The sequence below is a fragment of the Xenopus laevis genome, chromosome 8L (genome assembly GCF_017654675.1).
Source record: "Xenopus laevis strain J_2021 chromosome 8L, Xenopus_laevis_v10.1, whole genome shotgun sequence".
Classification (NCBI taxonomy): Eukaryota; Metazoa; Chordata; class Amphibia; order Anura; family Pipidae; genus Xenopus; species Xenopus laevis.
This window is the reverse complement of record NC_054385.1, coordinates 42801857-42829460: the sequence shown is the minus strand read 5'-3', so window position 1 is coordinate 42829460 and position 27604 is coordinate 42801857. Positions and strand designations below refer to the sequence as shown.

At 36.8% G+C, this 27604-nt stretch overlaps 1 protein-coding gene across 1 annotated transcript in view; it reads left to right on the top strand.

Annotated features, from left to right (window-relative positions):
- The window catches only part of chrdl1.L (chordin-like 1 L homeolog), a 44963-nt gene that overhangs the window by 8252 nt on the left and 9107 nt on the right, over positions 1-27604 (top strand). The window contains exons 2-6 of the mRNA XM_041572739.1: positions 12423-12543; positions 19139-19251; positions 21743-21836; positions 25193-25260; positions 25622-25796. Of these exons, the coding sequence (XP_041428673.1) occupies positions 12423-12543; positions 19139-19251; positions 21743-21836; positions 25193-25260; positions 25622-25796 (571 nt within the window). The remainder of the gene's footprint in view (positions 1-12422; positions 12544-19138; positions 19252-21742; positions 21837-25192; positions 25261-25621; positions 25797-27604) is intronic.

Here is a 27604-nt window from a genome sequence, read left to right as displayed (position 1 = left end):
CCAGTCATCTTGTATCTAAATTCAGATACCATAACCGCAACTCTGCACCGCAGATCACATTTTTGATATGTGTATTTTGTGGCACTGCCTTGGTTGGAGTTAATTTATGATATTGTTTGTAAAAATACAATTATGAGTTTAGTACTTATCAAAGCAATATTGTGATACCAGTAAGGAGCAGAACACATGGAAAGTGATCTACAATTTCTTACTGTCCCATTCTTTTACACAGGAGAAAGTATTTAATGCGGTTGTGTATATGGTCCCAGTTGCTCTCAAATGAAGTAGTGTGCAACCACAACATATTGTTTGGCCAGAAAAGACAATTTCCTATAAAAAGAGAGACACTCAGGGTCGGATTTTCACAGTGGGCGCCCCTAGGCCCACTGCCGTTTGTCACCCCTGTCCCCTACAGAGGGACAGGAGCAATGGGGATTGGCGCACGGGAAAAAAATTATTAAATCACCAGCGCATCCCCAGTGTTTTTGAACCAATGTGGGTGTGGTTGGGCAGCATGCCGACCCCCCTAAAATCCTGCCGCCCTAGGCCTGGGCCTAGGTGGCCTTTCCACAAATCCGGGCCTGGAGACACTGATCAATATGTCTGTAATAAAGCAATAGTTTGTACATGTATGGCAGCCCACTAATCTTGACTGAAATCCATATACTGTGGATATCGGTGGGTTCACTGATCAGGCATGTTTAATATTCTAATCCGTCAATGCACGATATCTGCCAGTGTATGGTGCTGTCTGCATCAATGATTGGAACAATGTAAAGGCAAAGATATTGTGTACAACAGATCACCAATCCCATGAGCCTTTTGGTTGGTTATTGTACCATGTTGCTACTGAACCTTTCCTGTTTCCCATTAATCCAATATACCATAGTTTAATGACTATTGCAACCCCTATTGCAACCAATAAATGGTTCAATTGGCAGAGGTCCATAAGAGGATAACAGATAATAATAAAAAATAATAGATATAATAATCTAATTTCACATTCACTTTTTTTTTCAGGTGCATTTTGTTTATGAAGAGACTGAGGCCATTACTTTGGTTAAAGGGAATGTTCCATCCCTAAAACTGGCTATTCCTGAAATTGCCCCAGCATTTGGTACGAATGTGCATTTTTCCCTAGCCAAATCCATAATATATTAAAAATCACATATGAACAGTGCATGAGTGTCCCTTGATGTGGTCTTAAGATGTTTCTGTCTAATGAATAAACCTTTGCAATGTAGCCTTTAGAGTAGGTGGCCAAACTGGTTTTAGCTATTGCTTGATGGGCAGTGTACTGTAAGTTTGTAGCAGAACATAATATACATTAGAGAATACACAGCTTCCCTCCCCCAATGCTGATTTATAGGAGCACATTAAATTAATGGGAAAAAAGCACTTCATAAACACGATTTTTAATAAATATATATATATAACTTCTGTTATATCTTGTAGGAAAAATTGTTTCAGTTCTGACCACTAATTTTCCATTCTGGTTCCAAATTGGGGCCTCTTGGGTGCAAAGCCATTAGTGTTGGTCACTTAGAGAAACTGCCTTTGGCTGAAACACATGAAGTGGAATACTGTGTGCTGAGTTCAACAGTTGGAAAATGCAGTAATTTATTACCAGTTACTGAGAAGCTTTAATACTCAGAGAAGTATGCTGACTATTAATGAACTTCATAAACAGCCCTGAAAATGGCTGCTCTTTATTAAATAATCAATGCCAAATGATGCTAAATAAATCTCAGGCTGCATTTTCCCTTCTTGGGATACATAACCTTTGTTTTACTGAGCTGTACTAAATCTACAAATTCTGTACAGTTTCTCAATGATATACACATGAAACCGATTTACTTTCTGAGGTTAACACTTTGACTGCTGCAGAGGCTTGGTTTTGGCACCTACAAGACTCCCACAATTGTCTCTGTGTTTTGCAAACCACTCCACACAAGAAGGTTTTAAGGTTTAAGTCAATGAAATGCAAGGATTTCATTGAAACCAATTTCAACCAGATTTCTGAAATTGCAAACTGGAGATCTGCTGAATAAAAATCTAAATAACTGAAAACCACAAATAATAAAAATAGAAAATTGTCTCAGAATATCACTCTTTACATCTTACTAAAAATGTATTTAAAGGTGAACAACCTTTTTAATGGCCTACACGAGTATAATTGTAGCTGTTGTTCAAAAGACAAACTTCCTACCATGTTACAGAAATGAAAGAATTACCTTTAGGGACCTTATATCCACAGGGAGATTTGTTATTTCTATAACTATCAAAGTTTCTTGAATCCTTTGTAAATTTAGACGTCTCTGCTTTGATCAATATTCATCCAAATACTCATATGTATCTTGGCAAATGTATCTTGAAAAAGTGCTAAGAGGTCAGATGGGTTAAAAGTGTAAGTCTTTTGATCTGTCCCATCCATTACTTAAGCCGCTTAGATAAATTCTAAATTATTCATTCGGAAAACACTGATAATACTGCATACATACAGAGTAACAAAAAAGGTTTTAATTTAGAAATCTTTTTTTTGTGGCTCGTTACAATGAACAGTTTTGGCAACATATTTTGGAAAAATGTAGGGGTGTAGAAGAAACTGGCTTTAGAAATATCTATGATTCCTCTGGGGGTTTGCTAAAAGAAACTTTCATTATTGTTAGCAAAAAAGGAAAAGTTTTAATTACAGAACACTGGCGTATATATAAGGTTGGCAGTTTGGAGAAACAGACTCTATGAGGATTTTGAAAAAGTATAGGTTGTGGATCTGTCTACAATGCTAGTCTGAAATTCAGAGTTTGAGATGGCCTAATACCAGATACTATGCTTTATACAGATCAGACGAGATAACTGGCAGTTTAGCATTTGTACCCCAGCAGGTCCAAACTGGCAATCTTTGGATTTTGGCAAATGCCAGAGGGGCTGCTGTAAGATGCCACAGACAGTCATTATGTGTTTGTACTTGAAATGCTAGGATCTATTTTGAATCCCAGTGAGTCTGGGCCACCACTCCTGCGTAAAGTGAATGACCCCTATTATTTCAGGGGTGGCGTTGATAATGAAATAGCTTCATTGTTTTCAAATGACTTATAGAAAATAAAAATTCCATCTCCTTTCATTTCTCCCTCCCACAGTTATAGGTAAGATGTGTGCCAAAAGTGTTAATTGATTCTCCTGTTATAAAAACACATCTGTTTGCCAGCTTATTCTGCATTCCAAGTGGATATACTTTCTCTGGATTTTCATAAATTATGCCTCAGTGCCCACCTTCATCTCTGGCACTGACTCCTCAACACATCAGAGAAATCTGGAAAAAGTTAGGCCTGTACATAAATATGTGTTGCCTCGCATTGTAAAGTCTCCCAAAAAACTTCAATTTCTCTAAATAAACAGAAACTGGACCATCTCAAGAGACACATATTTTGAATTGAAACAATAAAAAAAAATGTTGTCGGCAATGAAAGCAAAAAGGGAACAGTAAAGCATTAATGGAGAAGGAAAGGTACTGAAGCAGTTTATTGTTAATAGATTAGCCACAATAGTGCGAGCTATAACACTAGTTATTCTGCAGAATGCTTTACCATACCTGAATAAACGGCTCTAGACACTCTCTCTGTTTAGGATAGCAGCTGCCATATTCACTTGGTGTGACATCACTTCCTGCCTGAGTTTCCCTACTCAGTCATAGCTCTGGGCTCAGATTACAGCAGAGAGGGGAGGAGGGAGGGGGAGAGGAGCAAACTGAGCATGCTCAAGCCCTGCCCTGGAGGTTTAAACAGGAAGTCTGATACAGAAGTCCATGTGTACATAATAGAAGGAAAGAAATGCAGTGTTTCTTTTCACAGAGGGCTCAGAGCAGCATTACTTTGAGGGTTTACTGGTATATTTATATAGACCTTAATATTAATCAAAACTTTCTAGGAAAATTCCAGATTATGGATAGATAGATCCAACTGGCCAATATGGTCTGATCGATTCAACAGACCAAATTAATATTTATCACAACACTGTCCATTGGTGACAGGGATTTGATGTCCCTGAACAACTCATCTGAAATGTTTAATCCAATAGTAGCCTGTAGGCATTTATTTTAATCAAATTGAACCACAGATGCACTTTCCAAGGCAACAGATCTGAATGATTTGTTAGATCAATCAATTTATATGAGATTTATCATCTGATATTGATTGAAAGATTCATAATAATACAAACAATGGTTGTGAGTGTATTATTATGGAAAGTGTGGTCAGTCATATAGTTCAAACAGGAAAGCCTAATGCAGTAAAAATGTTGTGCACCCTTCATCAGTGGCGTAACTTGAGAGCGCTGGGCCCCCTTGCAAAATATCTTCAGAAGGGCCCATTGCACTCTGATCCCCATCTTCTCACGCGCTTTCGGTCCCGCCATAATTTTCTGCAGCTCCAGCAGTCAGACAAGTGAAGCGTTATCTCATGCCTTACTAGAGATCATCCACTAGACTGCTGGGGAAAAACAGGGGATAAAGTAAAAAATGTTCCCTTCCATTTATGGATCACCCGTTACATCTGTCCAGACTCCAGAACCTCATTTATAAGGCCCAAGGCCAGATACTTGCCCTCAGACAATCTCCTATCCAGGTTTTGTAGCCCCTCATAAGATGCTTACAAGGTACATTGGCACACTATATTTGCACTTTATGATCACTTAATAAATGCCCCCCTGCCACCCACATGCACACTTTGGCTCTTCATATTCAAAGTATCAACAAAACTCATACTAATTACAAGAAGAGGCATTAGACTGTGCAAGGTTACATCACTTTCAGGTTCAAATTGTGCGGTTTATACCATGATGCTTTCAGAAACTGAATTCCTAAAGTATCATGATGAGAATTACCATTCATATTTAGTGCTGTATCATCTAACTTTCTACCAGAAACTCTGGGAGATCTGTGGCCAGCTTTACTGGAGACAGCCATCATAATGGAGCCATTATCCCCTTTCCAGAGCTGAAACCACACATGCTGACTTTAATGAAGAGAATGCAGTTACACAGCAAAAGCTGACCAAAAAATCTGCATCTCTCACTTGGGTTTGGGCTTTGCAAACAGACAAATACCCCCACCCTGAAGTTGGACACCTTCTGCTTTATCCTCATAACCGGAATACATTCCTTTCTATCCACAAGATGGCAATCCAATAACTCCTGACACGTTATTTCTGATTTTGTTCAATTAATATAACCCATTGTAAAACCCAGACAGTCAGGAGGGTTCCTTTACTATCACTGGGCCTCTGTGCATAGTCCAGCTGACTCTTGCAAATTTGCATCTGGCAAAAAAAGGATGTCTAATGTGATACCACCATGCCCCCCTCTTTATATAGCAGGTCTAATATGTGCGAGCCACTGTGCCATGCACAAACAGGTGCACAAGAGCAGAGGTGAGGTGCATTTTGGGCAAAAAACATGGCACATTGGCTGTGTTTTGCATTTGTACATGAACCTGTTTAATTTGTATAAAATGTCTTTCTTCTTAAAATGTTCTAGTAAACAAATCATTAAACAGGATTTAGATGCCCTATAAGTGTCCCAATGTACACCAAAGTTCTTAAAAGAAGTTGGCCAAAACTTCTACTGGTGTAATAATATTGAATTTCCCAATGAGCTCCAACAAAGTGAAGAACATGAAACACAAGCATTATGTGGGCTTCTTATTGGAGGATTGTTTTGCATTTTAACTAACAACCCCTAAAGCCTGGGCAGAAGACAAATAACTGTATTTTTATTTAAAAAAAATGATGCATAAATTAGTTTTAATCATCTGAAGGCACAGGCTATACATCTGCCCTTGCTGGGCCAGCTGGCATTGGCCAAACAGTGCTAATCCTGTGGTTCAGGGTGCCCCAGGCAAGTGCCACCCGCTTGTTCATCTCCTGGGCACTCAAATTCAATTTGCTTTTATTATGCAAAAAAAGAGGTTTGGGTGGAGGACCACTTTAATTGTATGTTAAAATGTTTTGCTTAAAGTAGCCAATCTGGGCCAGATTTGGTCACTCACATGCGGGGCCAATTTGGAATGATCCAATCATTAGCCCCAGGATCATACACTGGGTCTACTGATGCTTGTCAGAAGAGGACCTTATCAACAAGCCAGTGCACTCTTCATCCAATGGAAATTTCAAACCAGTCTGATTAATATTTGACTTATTTTAGCACAGATACTGTTTGGGCAGGCTATTTGGTGGACCCCATGCATGGCTGACTGGAAGGACTGAGTAAGCAGCATTTATTGGCCCTTATTTGGCCACCTTTACAGGACATAAATAAAAGTATTTCCAGCCAATTCTGATAATTACCTGAATGATGAACTTTTTTTACTTGTGTTGCTAAATCAGACAGTCAATCTCTCAGCAATGTATAGGCGTAAAACTGATGTTTTGTTCAAGGGCTACATCATTGCTAAAGGGAAAGTCACATTAAAATTTACTTTTTGCATGATGTAGCCAGTGCCACTGGTCAAGTGGTATGACTAGGCAATAAGCAATTAGAATTGTTATTTGGTTTGTAGGATAACTGGAAGGTCTGCTAAGACTAAGGGAAATAGTGAAGAATAACCTGATTATTTTAAAATGGTACAGAATTTTAATTGTATTTAGAAATGTCCTTATTTCCATGAGGTGGTATTTATATTGCATTTTTTTTACATGATAGTTCCCCTTAGACATCCTACAATGGTTCTGGGGATATCTGAAACAAGAAATAAGGATTGGTAGACCATCCACCCCTGTCTGCAATGGGGCCCAGTCACACAGCTTGGAAACAACAGACTTTGGGAGATGCTATAGGGATTTCTAAGGTTCATTTTATTCTTGAATGCAGAGATTTATTTTACATGGAATGAGCCAAATTTGCCACTGAATTCCTAAATTCATAATTGTAGAGTGTCAGGGATTTTTTTGATAATATAGGATAAACCCTGACTAGCACAAAATTTATCAGAGAAGATTCGCACAATCCATCGCAAATAGGAGAAGTCAGTAAATTATCTTTTAAATACTCCCTTGGGTATCAGTCTTAAAAAAGTTTTATATGTAAAACATTTCCATTGGTTCCCATAGTCCCAAGACAAATATTCCCACAGACACAGCTTTTACATAACAACAAACCTACTTATATTAGAATATGGCAAAGGAACCAGTGCGGGCCTATAATTAGCACTTGCGATTACCCAGCATGGCTTCCACTACTAGGCAATATGTTTCGCAGAGGTAAATTTGAAAATGCATCTTCTGCACCCTTAGGGCCCATACATATACCTCCCACCCACAATAACTCTGGACTACAGTGCTTATCATTTTCGAGCATATTTTCAACAGTTAAAGGTAAATATCCTTTTGAACAATGACATAAGATACGGGAAGTATGCAAACAGCACGTTCTCTCTGTCATAACTTTCAAAATGTTGGATTATGATAGTGATATACTATACAGTATTAATTTTTACGCACCATGAGTGTAGCCAACTGTAAATTTCTATTTTATCTTGTTTTTTATCTTGTTTTTGTTACGAATTTGATTCAAGTTTTTGAGTCGATCCTATTCATCCGAGTTTAAAAGATTCAATTTTTATAATAAATTTCGATTGGTCGAATTTCGAGTTCATAGGAGTTTTAAAAAACTCCCATGAATTCGAAATTCGACCATTGATAAATGTGCCTCAGTCTGTGTTGTATCCCTTGCTAATAAAGGGATTACTTCCAAAATAAAATATACTTTGCATTTTTTGCTTCTGCTTTAATACTGTGTATGTCTATTCTTCTTCAAATATTGTTATTAATTGTAATCATTTGTATAATAGGAATAATTATGAAGTGGTATTAGTTATACCAGAAAACTATACACTTGGGGGTATATTTATCAAAGAGTGAAGTTAGATAAAGGTGTATTTATCAAATGGTGAACTTTCACTTTCACCCATTGATAAATACTCTTTTAAAAATCCCATAGAAATGAATGGAGCAAGGCGGTATTTCGCTCTAGCGAACTGTGGTGATCTTTAACTTCACTTTTTGATAAATATACCCTATGCCATGTGCTGCAAAGCTTACAGTTACGTTTGGTATCTGAGGTTCAGGGAGTCCCTTGTATAAATCAAGCAGATGACACGGGTGTTGACATGGAATACAGTGAGAAGTTTTTCCCATTAAATTGCATCTGGCTCTATGGGAAAATCTATTTAATGGGAAATCTATAGGAAATAAATTGTTTTCATCAAACTGAATCTGGTGTGATGGGTTTAGTTCTTACATGGTATGAACAGTGATCATATTCTAGTCATGGCTTTCCATAGAACTACACACTGACACTTGTTGCCAAGAAATTTGAAAATTATTTGTAAGACTTGGATAATCAGATTTTCAATGTAAATAAAATAGTTTCATTCTTTAATTAAACTGGTCCTTTACATTTCAGTCAATGCAAATGTAATCACTGATTTGCCCAGAGCTACACAGTAAGTAGTTTCTTCAAAGTCTGGGAGTTCATTAACAACATCAGATCTGTATAAAATTGACTGCTAAACGTAAAATTTACTTTAAGTAGGGTGTAGCCATCATAATTCTCAGACAATTATCAGTTGTTCTTAATCCTTTGTTGTTTTTTAATTATTTCCTTTTTTTTTACTTGGAAGTTAAACTGTTATTCTTATTATAAGGATGCTTAGAACAGGTCAATTTATAACATACTGTAAATTATATTATGTCCTATTCTTAGCAACCTTTCAATGGGCCTCAATTGTTCCATTTTTTTTAATTATTGGCCACCTTATCCTGCCTCTTTATAGCTTTCAGATTGGGGTCACTGACCCCAGCAGCCAAATACTATTTATCTGTTAGGCTACAGTTTTATACAGGTATGGGGTCCATTATCCAGAAACCTGTTATCCAGAAATTCCAAATTACATGGACACCATTTAAATGAAATAATTCACATTTTTAAAAATGATTTCCTTTTTCTCTATAGTAATAAAATAGTACTTTGTACTTGATCCCAACTAATATATATATATATAATCCTTATTGGGGCCTAAACAATCCCATTAGCTTTATTCAATATTTAAATAATGTTGAAGCAGAATTACGGTATGGAGAACCAAATTATGGAAATATCCCTTATCTGGAAACTCCCAGGTCCTGAGGATTCACAATAGCAGGTCCCATACCTGTAGTTATTGGTACTTCTTATTACTTAACTGCCAGTCTCTCCTTCTAACCCCTGCCTTGTTGCTAGGGTAAATTGGACTCTAGAAACCAGATAGCTGCTGAAATTCCAAACTTGAGAGAAGCTCAATAATTAAAAATAATAACAGTGAATTTAAAGATGAAGAACACAATACAAACAGTAATTAACATATTTCAAAAACAATTTTCAGTGTAGATTCCCTTTTAATAACCAAATAGAAACGTAATCTTAAAGTCCCCTTTAAGAATGAAAAAGAATAAAAATAAAGAAAAATAAAGAAAAAAGAAAAAAAGAAGAGCAAACGTCTGCTTTTGGTAACTGTGCAAAGCAGGAATATATTTTACATCTCAAGATTTAATGTGGCAGTAAAGCAAATGTAAAGCACCTGCCTACAAAGAGTACAATTATCCTTTCTGTCATGAGTTTGTGCATCTTTCAGCCATATAACTTAGACCTAGAACAGTCAAAATTATTATCTCTGTTGCTGAGTTTCTCAAAATGTCATATTGGGCGTATTAAAATCCTCATCATTCAGACAGCATTATGGAGTCATGGAGCCATTTTTACAAACATTACCTGTTTCATTTCATCGCCTGCATCAGTACATACATGTATCCCATTTTTCAAATATGATTTTATTGCTTTCTGATGATGAAGTGATTTCAGTAATTGGAAAGATGTTTTCTGTTTTTCATCACAGTAGTTTAAACCTATAGAAATGCCGTCTTTCCAAATTTTATCTTTTAAGAAAAAGTTTTATCACGTGAAAACTCATGGATGAGATTCAATTTGGGAGGCAACTCATTTCAGAAAAACTTATCTCACTGTTTATCACGGGAAAACTCTATTGTGGTAAAAATTGGAAAAAATTGGAACTGAATTAGGAGAAAAGCTTTTTCTCCTCGAATTGAATCCGGACCATGAGTTTTCATGCGATAAACCATGACATAACGTTTTCTCACTTAACTGAATCTGGCCCAAAAAATGTTTTCTCCAAATTCAGTTCCAGTGTTTTTCCCTTAGACTTCAATAGAGCTTTCATTGATAAACAGTGAAATACGTTTTTCTGAATTGAATTGCCTCTCAAATTAAATCTCATCCATGAGTTCACGTGAGAATCCTTTTTCTGGCCCATTGTTTGGAAGCAAAAATGCTAAATTTAATTTTAACACTGGTGTCCCTTTTAATATTATAGTGGTTTCTTATAGTCGTGAAAAAATCTTAGGGATAATTTACAAAGTCCCCAGACGTAAGTGCTAGATCAGCTCAACCTTTGAATTAAAAGCTGCCAAAAGCATTACAGAGCGCAAAAAGCCCCTGCTGCAAAGTGTGAGGTTTTTTTGCACTTTGTAACTCTGCCATGCACTTTGTAGATGACCCCTCTTGTGTCTTAGATGAAATTGACTTCCTAGGCTGTTATTGTACTTTCCATACACTTCTTAATTTAAATTAAGTTGGGTTGCAAGTTTGCAGTTCTGATTTTTTACCTATTGGTACTTCATTTAAAGGAGAACTAAACCGTAAAAATGAATATGGTTAAAAATGTCATATGTTACATACTGAACTTATTGCACCAGCCTAAAGTTTCAGCTTGTGAATAGCAGCAATGACACATGACTTCAAACTTGTCACAGGGGGTCACCATCTTGGAAATCGTCTGCAAAGTTCACATGCTCAGTGGGCTCTGAGCAGCTGTTGAGAAGCTAAGATTAGGGATTGTTGCAAATTTACAAGCAGAAAATGAGGGTTGCCTGTAATATAAGCTGATGCTACAGGGCTGATTATCAAATTCTGATGCTAGTTGCACTGGTTTCTGAGCTAAAATGTAGTAATATGTACTAATCAGTCTTATACTGTGGCATGTATATTCTTTACACACAGTATAATGTGCATTGGTCCCTAAGCTCAGTAACTGACAGCAGCACAAAACCTGTGCAGTGAATCAGTAGAAAAGAAGATGGGGAGCTATAGGGGCATATTTAGAGACTTAAATCTTTACTGCTAAAGGTCTGCGGGCTGGTATAGAAGCCCAAAACATAATGTACAACATTTCTAGCCTACTTTCTAGCCTGGTTTAGTTCTCCTTTAACTTTACCTGACTACCCATTGGCTGCTTTGGATATACCATTCTGTTATCTTCAACTGATTTGTATAATCATTAGTCCACTTGCGGGATCACCAAACAAACATTTAGGGGCCGATTCACTAAGGGTCGAATTTCGAAGTTAAAAATACTTCGAAATTCGACCCTCGAATTGAAATCCTTCGACTTCGAATATCGAAGTCGAAGGATGTAGCGCTAATCCTTCGAATCGAACGTTTCGAAGGATTTTAATCCAACGATCGAAGGAAAATCCTTCGATCAAAAAATCACAGGCAAGCCTATGGGGACCTTCCCCATAGGCTAACATTGACTTCGGTAGCTTTTAGCTGCCGAAGTAGGGGGTCGAAGTTTTTTTTAAAGGGGAAGTACTTCGACTATCGAATGGTCGAATAGTCGAACGATTTTTCGTTCGATTCGTTCGATTTCATTCGAATTCGAACGAATTTAACCTATTCGATGGTCGAAGTACCCAAAAAATACTTCGAAATTCGAAGTTTTTTCATTCGAATCCTTCACTCGAGCTTAGTGAATCGGCCCCCTAGTCTTACAATCTGTTGAAATCAGACCGATATAAAGAGTCCAAGTTCTGAAATAGTCTATATGTGTATGTGTTCAACAGAAGGTCCAAAGCAGTATGGTCAGCAACTGCACCATTTTGGCAATCTATGTTTGCAAACAAGTTACCCATTATCTAACCGATTTGCTCTGGGGTTGGTCAGATATCATCCCTGAGTGGCTAGCTTGAGTCAACCAATGCTTGATTTTTCTAAACATGGAAAAAGAAAGTTCAAAGCGAAGGGCTACACTGATTGTTATAATGTGTGAGGTCATCCCAAATCTGTCGATGCCCCACTTGTTGGGCAAAGCACATACTGTAAATGGGCAAGTGTTGTGTAAAATTTTCTGGTGAGAAATTCTTCTTTATACTCATGCCTGTCCTCAAAGTTTCAGGCAAGGTGCTGTTGAATCTGTGATCTACTGGCACATTCTCCCCATTTTTGCCTATTTACTAAAACAATAACAATGGGATCACTTTTGGTGTTGCTTTCTGAATAACTGACCTTTATCTCTGTCATCTCCTATGTAACAACAGTTCCTCAGTGAATTCCTGCAGCTTGCAATACCCCAGTACAAACCAGTGGGAAGAAGCATTGTTTTCTCCTGCCTGATTTTCCTCTTGCTGATGGATGGGAGCCTGCTGGAGCACGTAAAGAGTAAGTCAAACCTCGGTCTATAAGCTAAAGTTTACGTTTCTTTTACTATACATATTAACATCTGTATACTTTTTTCATCAGCTTTTTTTGTAGTTTGGTATTTTAAAATGACCACTACAAAAAAAGAGTGTGCCCAAGCAATTACTTTTTACTTATTGTTGCATGCTAAAAGATAGTTTTTATCGCTTTCTAAGAGGCACACAATATAGATAACAAATAGTAAGCTAGTAGTCAACAACAAATTGCTTGTGAGGCATGGCCATAATTCCTGGACCCAAAAAAGCAACTTGAGGATGACGTTTTTCTGTTTTGCTTTAAGATAGGCTGGATATCCAGCTGATTGGCCCTTAAATATTGCAGTAAGGATATATGCACAAAAGGCACCAATTTAACCTGTTTAGTTGCTATTTGGTTATATTACATGGTATTTATATACTGCTACTTTAGCTGAGCAGCACTGACTCACATTAAAAATAAGTAAAACAACTCTGGTTCCATGATCTTCAATAAAATAATGTGTAGGTGCCATGACTGTAGTCCAGTGATCTAACTTTTCCTGTGCAGGTGACTTTTGAGGTCCAACCTTGGGCCAAGGCTCTCCTTAGCTCATAACAAGGTTCCATATATAGAAAAATAATGGTGTAACAGTAATTTAGCTACCATTCCAACAGTACCTTTTTGATCAAAATCTTACCCTAATTCTCATTCAAGAGGGGGATTTCAGGTGTATCTGGAAAAACAAGTTCTCCATGAATCTAACCCTAACTGGAATTCAGGTCCCCTGTCCAACTGCTCCAATCCCCAAAGGTGGGAGCCCAAGGGTTTGGGAACCACTGCTTCAGCTACTTCCCTCAATCCATGTCCAATGGGGTGGTAGTTGCCTTCCAGTCCCGTGAACATCCTTTTGACATCTAAAATCCTGCCACCCTTCTTTTATGGCATCTGCTGTGAGATGTCCTTGGGATGCTAGGAATGCAACTTATGAGGCTACTTGTTGACTTCATATAACTCAGCACAGAACGTTCTACAAGCCAATTACAGCCAAATTTAATTCTAAATCCTTTAATTTAAATCCTTGGCCTGTTATTGGTTGCTAGTCAGGACATTCAGCCAAACAGCCTACTGAACTACTAATATCCACAGACAGGTCTTCTTGGCTGATGCACTAAGCACTGACATCCATGTCTGTGGATGCCTGACATTTAATTTTAACCTTGATTTTGTACTACCTAAATAGACTCAAGGGCAAAATCCAGTTTAAGGTACTATTTTTAAAAACAACTATAATTAAATGTTAGTTCTAGCTTATTGAGCACCTGCCTTTTTTATTAGGGAATGAAGGTTTTGCTTACAGATCCAAGAACCAAAATATGGCACTGAGAAAGGTCAGTGTCATTAACAGCAGGATTATAAGAGGCTTTGGAACATTTATGCTTCCTCCACTTCTTAGCAGGCTTGTTTATGAATCACCTTGCATATCATCCTGTTTCCTTCCTGGGGATTTAAGGCAATGAGTCAGCTGGAGACTGAATAACTTGACTATATCAAGGCAACTTTGTTAACATATCCCATTTTTTCTCTTTTTGGAAATAGACTGGAATTTTTTTTAAGACCCTGTACCAAAAAAAAATCTGTACATATTCCCAATTCTGCAGCAGCTATAAATCAGCAAAACCCTACTTATTGCTGGAATACTTAAGGAGTAAGTCAAGCAATTGCTCAATTCTTTTAGCTAGTTCAAGGTTTTTGTTTTAACTTTTATGTTAAAATATAAATAAATAAATATATATATATATATTGTTACTGTTTGGCATCATAGGATAGTGATTTACATAAATGAGCGGTCTAAAGCTCAATTTCTTTAAAAGTCAGTTAATTGGCTTGTAGTGTGGGAGGAACGTACAAAATAAAAACAATTGTGGCTTTAGTTCCCCTTTATTGAAAGAAAGTTGTTTTATACGATATGTCAGTTTTTAAGAAAGCAACTGCAGCTGCCATGCATAAGTTATAGAGTATTGCTCTCCTGTAGCCATAGCAACACATCTTAAAACAGGAAGCAGGAAGTAGAAGCTGAAGGCTGTTCTTTGTATACTCTCACAACATTGTGTTACATGTATAGACAGAAGGGGGTGGCAGGGAATGTTAATTGCAGCAAATTGTGCTTGATATGTTTTGACATAGGCTATAAAAGATACTGGCAAAACTCGCACACCCAGGCCTTAAAAGCTCCGCCAGGTGCTCAGTTGCTTGGAAGGATCGGCACCCTCCTCAATCAACAAAAGAAGAAAGCAATGGCACTCACAGCATATTCAAGCAGGATAAACCTTGCGTATGTTTATTTGCACACGATGCAACGTTTCGGGGTGGTCAAAGGGGACCACCCCGAAACGTTGCATCGTGTGCAAATAAACATACGCAAGGTTTATCCTGCTTGAATATGCTGTGAGTGCCATTGCTTTCTTCTTTTGTTGACATAGGCTATAAACACACTTGCATTATGTCCAAATGGCCATGCCACCAGTTATGTCATGATTTGCATAGACTGTGAATGAACTATGGAGCTATCAGTAAATTTTTCTTGAAGTCATGGGAAAATGAAACTATGGTGAAAACTGTAGATCTAGCTCTAAATAAAATGACAAAAGGCATATTTAAATTTAAAAAAATGAATTGTAAGTGGCCCTTTAACTCCATTAGAGTTAAATTAAATTGGGTTCAAAAAGCTGATTTACTCATCATACCTTCACTTAAGTTAAAGGGATACTGTCATGGGAAAACATGTTTTTTTCAAAACGCATCAGTTCATAGTACTGCTCCAGAAGACCTCTGCACTGAAATCCGTTTCTCAAAAGGGCAAACTGATTTTTTTATTTATTTAATTTTGAAATTTGACATAGGGCTAGAAATATTGTCAGTCTCCCAGCTGCCCCCAGACATGTGACTTGTGCTCTGATAAACTTTAGTCACTCTTTACTGCTGTACTGCAAGTTGGAGTGATATCATCACCCTCCCTTTCCCCTGCAGCAGCCTAACCACAGAACAATGGAAAGGTAACCAGATAACTGCTCTCTAACACAAGATAACAGCTGCCTGGTATATCTAAAACAACACTCAATAGTAAAAGCCAAGTCCCACTGAGACTGATTCAGTTACATTAAGTGGGAGAAACAACAATCTGCCAGAAAGCAGTTCCATCCTAAAGTGCTGGCTCATTCTCAAAGCACATGACCAGGTAAAATGACCTGAAATGGCTGCCTTCACACCAATATTGTAAATTAAAAAAAACACACATGCTGGTTCAGGAATTAAATTTTATATTGTACAGTGAATTATTTGCAGTATAAACAGTGTCATTTAGAAATAAAAACTACACCATAAAAATCGAGACAGAATTCCTTTAAATAAGTAACATAAGTTCTACCGGTAGTTACATTGGACATGAACCATATGCAGAGGGCTCAAGCATATAAAGAAATTACTGGCACTGTATATGAAACTTAGCTAAGGAAATGTCATGCTATGCAGAATGGAAGTTAAAATTAATATTTCCGTGTGCATCATATTCTAATTAATTGAATGAACAATGTCTTTTTTCTTGCCAATGTTCCTGCATTGTCCAGCCACAACAAGACATTATTTAACATCAGTAAGCCACAGCATTTCTATTCTAAAAGATGTGTTAAGTGTATATTTTAAAGTTAAATGTAAAAAGAATAGTCTGTCTATATTGGCAATACTGAAAATAGTACATTCCACTGATTTTTTTACCGTGCAATAAGAAAACATACTTTGGACAATGTGTCCAGCAAGCCATACTGTATATCTACCAAACTGCATACTTTAATTTATTTAAAGCAAATATTGCTTCTTCCAGTGGCACCACTGTGAGTACCACTCTAGTAGCCTGTTTAACATTGTTGTCCCCCCATAATGGATGGATGGAACAAGGGAGCTATATCTGGAGATTACTGAGGTGCTAAATTTGGATCAAGTTGAGATTATTGTGAAGCAGGCGCCACGATGCTGTCTCATAAGGAAATATTTGGCTAGACGGATCCAAGAAAAATAAGTTGAAACCCACTTGGCTTAATAATGCCAAGGGAAGAGAAGAGAGAAGGAATAGGCATATAACATAGTTCTCAGAAGTAAGTATGAATTCTGTAATGAAAAATGGAACAAAAATAGCTTTGGAACAATGATTGCCTTATATGTATTTTTTCACCGAGTCAGGACTGCTCCGGCCATGAGGCAAGGTGAGAACATTGCCTCAGGCAGCATGGAGTGGACAGTTACCAGGTGCGGCAAAAATCCCCTTCTGGTAACTGAAGAAGCCGAATTTGCATTTTAAAAAACGGAAATTCAGCTCCTTCAATGCAGTGAGCACAATAGGGCTCACTGCACTAGCGATGCAGCCCCTCCTCGACCCACTCCAACGCTGAAGTTAGAAGCGTGGAGCAGGAAGCGGGGCAGAATTGGGGCTGCTGCCTCAGGCAGCAGTAGCCCCTGAAATGAGCCTGCACTAAGTTACACATAGACAGTATGGGGGTTATTTATCAAAGGTCAAGTTTTAGAGGTTTGTTTTCTAATTTAGGAAGAAACTCGAATGGAAAAAAAATTGAATCAGTGAATTTGGGTTTAAAAATCAAAATTCGAAATCATCTAGTTTTTGGAGAAAAAACCTCCAATCACTTGAATTTATCGAGTTTTCCAGCAAAACTCCCGAAAAAAACCCGAACATCTTGAAGGCTACAAACATCTTCAAACGGTTGAAGGGACCTTTGCCATTGACTTCTACATGACTTCGACAGGTTTTAGCTGGAGTATTTTCAGATTTGCGCTATTTCCAGGTTTGGGGTATAATAAATCTAGAAAAAATTTGATAAGGGTTAAAATCAACTCGACCTTTAATAATTAACCCTCTATGAATACAAATCATAAATATGTAAATGCTATACAGCTAGCCCAAGTTTCAGAGTCCTCACAATGGAAGCATCACAATGGGTTCGATAAATTATAAATGTTCAGACTAAGAGCAGTGATTCACTTCAAATGGAATGGTTTCCAGAGGTTTGCAGAGATAGATGTCTTTTATATTCTGAACTACTTTGGATATGAATTATTCATATTAGTGGCCAGTTATGCCCCAAAATAATATCTCAGGATATCCGAAGATTTCTTTTTGGGTAAAGTAAGAGATAAAGCTAGCTTCATCTAAATAATATATATGAGATATTTGGTTGCAGTATTCTCTTTCATAAAATCTGGTGTAAAATAAACAATGTAAATTCTTGGGCACATTATTTTGGGTTGACAGTGTTTTTTTTTTTTTTAGTTAAATACATCTATAAGGAAATAAAGAGCCAATAATGCCATAAAATGGAAATACCCTAAGGGGCAATGGCACATATAGTGATTCCAGTTGTTTTATTGCTTTGCTTTGTCACTTAACTTCATGTGCCAGTGACAGAACACATGGGATAACTTATGATAAAGATCTGGCTTTGTGATACATTCAGTTACTGTTTATTGCCCTTCAAATCAATAATGAGTGATTCTAAGTGGTTTGTTGCCTGTACATGTGGGTTTTATAATTGCCCAGCCGACAAAACCCCCAGAATAACTACATGTGCCGTTGCCCAAAAGTATTTACAGATACTAATCACTTAGCCTGATAAACTGGTCAATGTCTAGAAAACATTTTTATTAGAGAATGTATGTAATATTTCTGGTAAGGTTTTCAGGGGCAGGTAGCGAATAGGTATTATCTACCCAGGGGTCTCTGATAAAGATAAAAGAAGTTGGAACACATCAGAGCTCACAACACACTATATAAAAAACAAGACTTATTCTTCAAAAAGAGGGTTTGTATACATATTATGTGATATGTTAAGTCAACTTAAATTTTTGTTTTATATACCAGGCAAACAGAGAGTTGTAATAACCAAAAACACACAAACCAAAACCCCAGGAGAGCATGACACAACCTATTTTTGTCGATATTAAATAAAGAAGGAAAAAACAGATATTTACTTTTAAACTGCACACTTCTTTGATAATGATAGTGTTTGTCTTTTTTTTATATTTTTATAGACTGAAGTATGCATATTTGCATTTCATTCTCAAGTCTAAGCTACAGTATGTCTGTGTCGATATCTTTCAGACCGCTCTTTCCTTGGCTTTAGAGTACTATAGTAGCTGCCAAACTATGAAAGCCTTTTTTCAGCTGAAGTGTTTGCCTTCTTTATAGCCATCACAGTCTGAAGTGCTGACAGCTTTGGGGTTTGCCTCCAGTTTTAGGACCTAATGGTTAGTTCTTCTGTGGTTAGGTTTATAAAGTATTCCCTGCAGGCAATGACACCAACAGCGCTTTCTTTAGATTTGTGCAGACTTTGAATGGACAAGGTAGTTCGTATAAATAAGAAGAAATGCAAGCTTAGAGATAAAGTGGTATCTTTTTTTTGTTTATATTTGCATCGGTCTGGGTGTAAATACCACTCACAAGTCAATATCAGCTGAACCGAAACTGAACTTTTCCAATTTAGTATATTAAATAAAAATGATAAATAATAACTGACATCTTTTCACTCACCCTTAGATTCAGAAACATATTGCGTCTTCCAAGACAGAAAGTATCGTGTTGGAGAAAGATGGCATCCTTATCTAGAGCCCTATGGCCTTGTATATTGTGTAAACTGCCTGTGCCGAGAGGTAATATCATTTCGATCATAATTATCCAATAGGGAGAGATAACAGTATAAAAAATTAATTAAAATTAAACAAATTAATCGAGTTTTCGAGCAAAACCCACTGAAAAAACCCCAAACATCATGAAGGCTACAAACATCTTTAAATGGTTGAAGGGACCTCTGCCATTGACTTCTACATGACCTCGACAGGTTTTAACCCATTTTTTTTACTCGAAAATTTGAGTTTTGACTGAATAATACCCTAGAAAACTCGAATTTTTAGGGTAAAAATCAAATCAACCTTTGATAAATAATTCCCCTTATGTTTTGGCCTTGGGTACAAGTCCAAGGCCACCACTGTCCTTTAGCAGAAAAAATGGTTCCTCCAAAGTATATACATTTTGAGGTTGTCTCATAATATACAGGATATATATATTACATTTTATACACACGGTTGTATCATAGTCATTTTAGATTCCCATTAAATTACTAGTGCTTCAAGCCCTTCTGCTTTAAAGAGAATCTGTTCACCACCCAATATAGTAAGCAGAGAGAGAGAGAGAGACTTCATGTCCCAAAATTCATCACAACAGAACAAGTTTGTACACTCTCAGCTTGCTGGACTTATCATGGTTTCCTTCAATCTGTGGAATAAGATATGCAGCTTTTCTTCTGGCTCACTATTTCTGGCTCACTATTTTGTGAGTCTACAGCATATTAAAAGTTAAATTAAAAGAGAATTAAAACCTAAAATAAATGCTGTATTTTATTTAGTGATCTTACTATACCAGCAGATAGGTTGGCAGCCTAACAGTAATGATGCAGGCCTTCAATTTAATCAATAACAACTTTTATTCATCTGTCTTTTGAGTGACACTCACATGCTCAGTGTTCTGTGGGTAGCTGTTGAGAAGATAAGCTTAGGGGTGGTTGGAAATTGTAAAGCAGAAAATTAGGTAAGTCCTAGAAGCTGATTCTACAGATCAATTCTGATGCAGAATACACTTGATTGGGAGCTGGTGTGTAATAAATTAGCCTTGTATTATTAATGTTGTATTATATATCAGTTCTGTATATTGCGAGCCATCCCAGAGGGTTAAGCAATTTATAGCTGTTCAACAGAAAAGAATATGGAACTATACGTGAGGTTATTAATATATCTGATGGGTTGTTAGATCTGGGCAGACATATATATATATATATATATATATATATATATATATATATATATATATATATATATATATATATATATATATATATATATATATGTCTGCCCAGATCTAACAACCCATCAGATATATTAATAACCTCACGTATAGTTCCATATTCTTTTCTGTTGAACAGCTATAATTGCTTAACCCTCTGGGATATGGAACTATACGTGAGGTTATTAATATATCTGATGGGTTGTTAGATCTGGGCAGACATATATATATATATATATATATATATATATATATATATATATATATATATATATATATATATATATATATATATGTCTGCCCAGATCTAACAACCCATCAGATATATTAATAACCTCACGTATAGTTCCATATTCTTTTCTGTTGAACAGCTATAAATTGCTTAAACCCTCTGGGATGGCTCGCAATATACAGAACTGATATATAATACAACATTAATAATACAAGGCTAATTTATTACACACCAGCTCCCAATCAAGTGTATTCTGCATCAGAATTGATCTGTAGAATCAGCTTCTAGGACTTACCTAATTTTCTGCTTTACAATTTCCAACCACCCCTAAGCTTATCTTCTCAACAGCTACCCACAGAACACTGAGCATATATATATATATATATATATATATATATATATATATATATATATATATATATATAAAAAGTACCCCAAATAAGCCATAAATTGACCAGCGCAAATAGCTACCAATCAGACCTTTGCTTTTGTATTAGGTTTCAAACTAATTACTGAGCAGTTGCTACTGGCAATTGCAGTAAATCATAAATTAATAGAGGGGGAAATATATTTACACTAAACTCTGGATTCAGTTTTTGCAGGATTTGACCTAAGTGTTCAGCTCCACCACAAACTAACACTGTGTATGTGACTTTGAAGTCAAATTATTGATTCTGTGTATGCTTTCTAAAAAATGTAACAGCTTTAGCTTTGCATTTTAATAAAGATCATACCTCATATTTTATTAGGAGGGAAAATACCATTTTATGGGGCAAATGAATTAGTGCTTTTTTACTCCCCATCCTCCAAGTTAAGCTGAGATTTTAGTAAAAGCTGTCTATTAAATACTGGATATAGCATTGCCTTTTTTAACAGAGTCTGATTTGTTTCACTAAATCCCATTGGCCAGAAATCCACCTTAGCTCAGGAAGACAGTTAAAAGTGTGTTGAAAACAAGCCAATAGAGAACTAGTTTTAGTCAATTAATGTTACTAATAGACCATAAAGTCATTTCTGGCACCCATATTAAAATCATGCTTGGCAGCAGAGTTAATGTGAGATTTATCTTTCAGGGTGGAAATGTTCTTTGCAGTAGAGTAAGATGCCCAGGTCTACATTGCACCAACCCAGTATATATACCACAGCTGTGCTGCCCACGTTGCCCAGGTAAGGCTGGTATTTCTTGTGGCAAAAATGATGTCCGAACTTTCAACATTTAGAGGGTAATGTAATAAAAGTCACAATGTTTGAAATTATATTCTCATGATCCAATATAAATGTGTCTATATAAACCCAGTCACCCCTAATCTCTTCTTTTATAGATGCCCCCTTACCTCCACCCTCCACTAACCTGTGTTGAACCCTGACCCAACTTCTAGCAGAGTCTCAAGGCAGAATTCTGGAGAACAAACAGTGCCCCAGCCTTAAAATTTTGCCAAAAACAGATAAGCTTACTTGTCATGTCAACTTTACCTCCTACACTAGCTTGTTGCTGTACTAAATATTGTTATGTGCTTTTTGCAGGAAAATGGAATTTATAACCATTTTCACTTACCCATTACTAAGTAACAATAAACCTTTGCTATACAATAAAAACCCATCTAAAAACAACCTACAGTTAAATGAGGCTTGGTACATCTTTAACCAAAATGTTTTGGTGGTGCTACTCCCTTGATGCCTGGCAACATCTGAGTGTCAATGTATGGAGTACAAATAGAAGCGGCACACACCAGTGCTTAACCTATTTACCCCTATCTGATATGGTAATGGCTGAATAAATAGGTTAAGTGCCTGCAACAATACTGAGGTTTGCAGCTTCTTTTTGTATTATACATTGATGCCTGTTTTTAGAATACTTTTTCACACTTGAGGTTGAGTAATGTGCAAAGTTCCTCTATAATGCAAATGATTATAATAGGCTAAAGAGTGAGATGAGGTCAAAACTAAGCTGAGGTTCGACAAGAAAAGAAATACATAAATAGGCAAAGAATGCAGCAGTCCGGTAAAATCAGGGTAAGTGGTCATCTCCAACCATACATACTGTACATGGCAGTGAATAGAAAAATGGCAAAGCAGAAATGGCACAAAATATCACCCCATACATCTGTCACCCCATAAAAAGTTTGCCCCTAGATCTTAGCCTAGAGTTACTGATGCACACCCCTGGAGCACCCAAGATGCACCCTTATGCAAAAACAAACTGTTAAAGTGATACTGACACTAAAAAACTACTTTTTAAAATATGAATGTACATTAAAAGTTACCTATAGGTAATGCTGATTGTTTTTTGCTGAGAGATCTCTTTTTGTAAGTAATTGTTAGTTGAAGTTCCTAAACCTGACTGTTTTGCCAACCTGACTGTCCCATCTAAGCCTGTCAGTTAGAGTTTCTAATACTAACAGATTACTGCTGCACAAATATGGCAGCCCCCTTATCGACGAACAAAGGGAGTCAGATAGGTAATGTAAAAGCATTGGACAAATACTTTATGGGAAAATTATAAGTAGCATGCAAAGCCAATATTATGATAGATGTAAAAAGGGGCATCATTTCTGGTGTCAGTATCTCTTTAAATTGTTACAGGCTACATATCTGATATCCCCAGTGGTGTAACTTAATCATGTTACTGGACCCTATAGAAAATTCAGTTTTGGGCCCCAAAACATTGGTAAGTTGACCTGTTCTTCCAAGATATATTGAAATTACTCATTCATTGCGGCCTTACATGGCCCCCTACAATGGTGGGTCCCCATTCTACCGAAGGGTCTGCTTCCTCATGTTTTTTCTTCCTTCTAGATGTGGAAAATATGCCATTCACTTTCACGCTTTTATACTAAATGTCTATTTTTAGCTTTCTTCTGCGACTTCTTTCATTTTCCATGTAGTTTTATGGAGAGACTTTAGGGATTTCCAGAAAGCCGACACAATCACAGCCGAGCAATTACAACTTGACAGAACAGGATAATATTCAGGTCCACAGCCAAATGACTTCTTGGTGTAAAGATGGAAAATGTAAATCCTTAGGCTGGAGAAAAGAGTATTCAAGTTCGTGTTTTATAGAAGTGGAAAAAAACATACAATATGCAGTGTGCAATGACAGACAGGTCTTCTTGTCATCAGCATAGGGACAAAATTACTGAAATGTTGCACCATTAGCATTAATCGACACAGTTAAATCAAATATTGGAATATTTTTATCAATAGGACACTGTGGTCCTTCTTCTGGCAGACATTTTAAAAATGAGATTATGGGCCACAGTATCTGAACAGTTTTTATTGTGTTTTTTACCTGTAAAAAGCCACTAGATATCCACCTGCAGGATTGCGTATTTGATCTTTGATAAATCAACCCCTTAGTTACAAGTTAGTTTTGTTTCTATCGTAAGGGAATAATTTCCAAATAATTTCTGCATCTAAAATAATCTGCAAATAGTATGTAGATATGGAGCTAAGATGTTTTCCACCGTGGAATAAACAGTAATATTTATCAAGTAAATGGCCTCCAACCACCCCAGCAGTGAAGGAACTGAGCTGAATTTGGAATTGGTGGAGGAACACTGTTTGTGGGGGTATTCTGTGGTTGGGGAAGTCTGCTGCCAGGACCCTGGACAGCAGTCTTTGCTTTTTTCCTTGTTTCTATTTTTCTCTGTAAGCTACCATGATATACATATACACTTGTACAGCTCTCATCTGAGCATGCAAAGATTAGTGGAATTTACAAGTCGCTGGTATTCTATCCTGCCTCTGCTGATAATAATAATAATGGCAATAATGATAATAAAAGAAAGTGACAATGCAGCCAACGGGTATTTATATTGTTGATACTGACATTTTTTGTGACATAGAAATAATTTTTTTTGTTGGCCAACAAATTATATTAAATCAACTAGATAATAAAGTATAGGATCTTGTTTCTAAGAGCAACACATTTGTTTCCCAATATGCAGATTTTCTTTACCCAAAATTACACCCAAATTAAAACAGCAAAATTCTGCATTAGCCCAAAATATTATGCTGCTTAGTAAAATGTGCATGTGTTGAAGTCACAGCACCATCCAAGAATCCAATGACTTTTTTCAAGTTGATAACAAGTAATGCTTCAGGCCTGAAACTTAGCTTGATGTAAGAGAGCGATGATACTGATAAAGGCTTTTTCATTTGAAACAGAGGGTTATTTCATGAGGGTTAAACTATACTTTTACGCTTTGATAAATTTACACACATGAAAGCCTATAAAGAAAATATAGAACTATGAATGGACTGCGGTGAACTATATTTTCATATTTTGATAAATATGCCCCTGTGTGTCTTCATAGGAAAGAATTCTGATTGTGGAATCTGTGTTATCACCATTAAGACATATATGACAGATGACCCTTCTTTTAAGTGAACTAGGCTATTCCTATGGCGTTGCTCATAATTATATTAATCAATGCCTTCTCATGCCCATGGTTTAGTAATTGTCAAGCATTATGGCATTTGTTTCTACATGGATTCAGTCGTTTCTTAACATTTTTTTAAAGGAGATGGAATGTTATCCTGGGAGCATCACGAACCAGACTCCTACAGACAGCCTGCTAACAGAGAAGCGGTAATAATATAATCTGTTGTGATGTGCATTGCCTCTAGTAGTGTTTAGGAGGAAAAATCCTTCTTGCATTTCGATTCAAATAGATTCTGCTCCTATTGCAGCTAGACATTTGCTTGTGCATAAAGGGATTATAAAATGGTACCTTGTACTGTATCATTGCACATTTCATTTTTATTCATGGAAGCAATGGAGGGAAATGAAGTATTGGCAAGACACTCTATGTTGATATTGCTGAGCCATCATAAGCAACATTAGCGTAATTTGCACAGATAAAAAGCATGCCACAAATGAAGCATTTTGTGGCACTAGTTTGTAATGTTAGAAACTTGTATTATTATATCTTGCTTATTCTGATGTATAGAGACACTCTTATCACCGTGCCCATGACCACTCACCTGGCCACAGCAGGCAAACGGGCAACTCACAACAGAAATTCTCCAACACAAGAAGTAATCGTGGAGTCCTCTCAGATCCCCAACAGGCCTCGGGAACTATCGTGCAGATTGTCATCAACAGCAACCACAAGCATGGGAAAGGTGCACTGCATCTCCAATCTGCTTTAGCAAATCATAATATTATTAAGACTAACTGTAAGACTAACACAGTGCAAATTAAATGACAAGGAAAGTCTAAAATAGAATAAGGCTAGAAATGCTGTATTTTGTATACTAAACATAAGCATGAACTTACTGCACCACAAAACCTAATCAAACAAATGATTTATGCTTTCAAAGTTGGCCACAGGGGGCTGTCATCTTGTAACTTTGTTAAACATCTTTGCCTGACCCTGACCCAGCACATGCTCAGTGTGGTCTGGGCTGCTAAGGGATCGTCATAAACAAAGCTGCTTGAGTTCTGCATGGCTGGTAAGTAAGGCGTGGGCTCCCCCTGCTGTTCATAAGTATGATTGTTTCCCTGCTCAGCAGTTAGGGACCGTCTGACAATTCCTATCCACAGCAGTAAATGAAGGGAGAATTTCACTGCATACAGTCAGGTTTCTTATAAAAACGGAACACATTTTTTAATAAAAGTATATTGGAGATAGGTTTTTTTTCATTAAAGAAAGTAAAAATGGGATTTTATTTGTTTGCCTTTCCTTGTCCTTTAAATAGCAGTAATTAGCTATCACAGAAAACTCTTAGAATCTCTAAAATGTCCTTCAATGGGCTAAGCACTATAGATACCATCACTTCCCACAGGTATATTTAATAGGATCTAACTCCTAATGAATTGGTGTAAATTGACTTGAGTGGTCCTCTGAGCAGTTTTGCCTTTTACATTTATTTTCCACTTCTAGAGGTTTCTAAGTTATTGGCAGTTTAAGGCTGTTAGGCTTGGCGCAATAGTTATTTTGCCTCTTGCTAATTGCCTGGTAATCGAGTTTGGGGGGGTATTTACTAAAATCAGATTTCATCTCATTATTTTAATTTAAAAAAACCATGACCAAACTCCCAAACTCCCATACAATTTGACCTTATTTTTTTATTTAAAAAGCTTGAATTAGTAGGTTCGGGGGGGAAAAAAGGAAAAATCGTATTGTACGATTTTTCCTGGCTTTTTCCCCGAATCATACAATTATTTCTGCCCGAAAAGCCCGAAATATAAGGATTTTCATTTTAAAACCAGTGCACACCACAATAACTTCCAATTAGGGTAGGGACCTCTGCCATTGACTTATACACAAGCTCGCCAGGTCTGAGATGGTGGATTTTCGGTTTCGGGCTCTTTGCAGCATTGGGCTTTTATAAATCTCAAAACATTTGAGTTTTAAAAAATTTCTAGTTTTGCCCAAAAAGCCGACCAGATTTAGTAAATAACCCCCTAAAAATATCTGTAAATGCTCTAAATATAGAAAATAAATGCTAAATATCCTTTATAGGAATACATACATTTAGTTATTCAGTAGAGGTTAAATATGTATGGATATATATGGAAGGCACACCTCCAAATATAAATACTTGATGAATAGTAGAACAATTGTGCAGAAGGTGCAATCATACTGTTAACTGGACAGGCTTTTCTAGGTGTTAAGGTCCAGCATAATTCTTACGTTAGCAACTGCTGTGCCTCAACCTCTATGCTTCAGAACAGATGCATGAACGTTTTATATAACTCCTCATAATAACTGCTTATATCTGAAGAGTAACATAGACTGGGCCACTTGTCAAAGGCACACGCGGAAGCCCCTAATATGCATACTAATACCAAGATATGTTTTTGGGGGGCATCATCTCTGGCAGTGGCTCCAGGAAAAAGCCTGCCTAGCCATGCCCCTGTCAGTATTAATTTTGCTTCCCCCAATTGTAGAGGGTTGGGTATTTTTAGAGTGACAGGTACCCTTTAT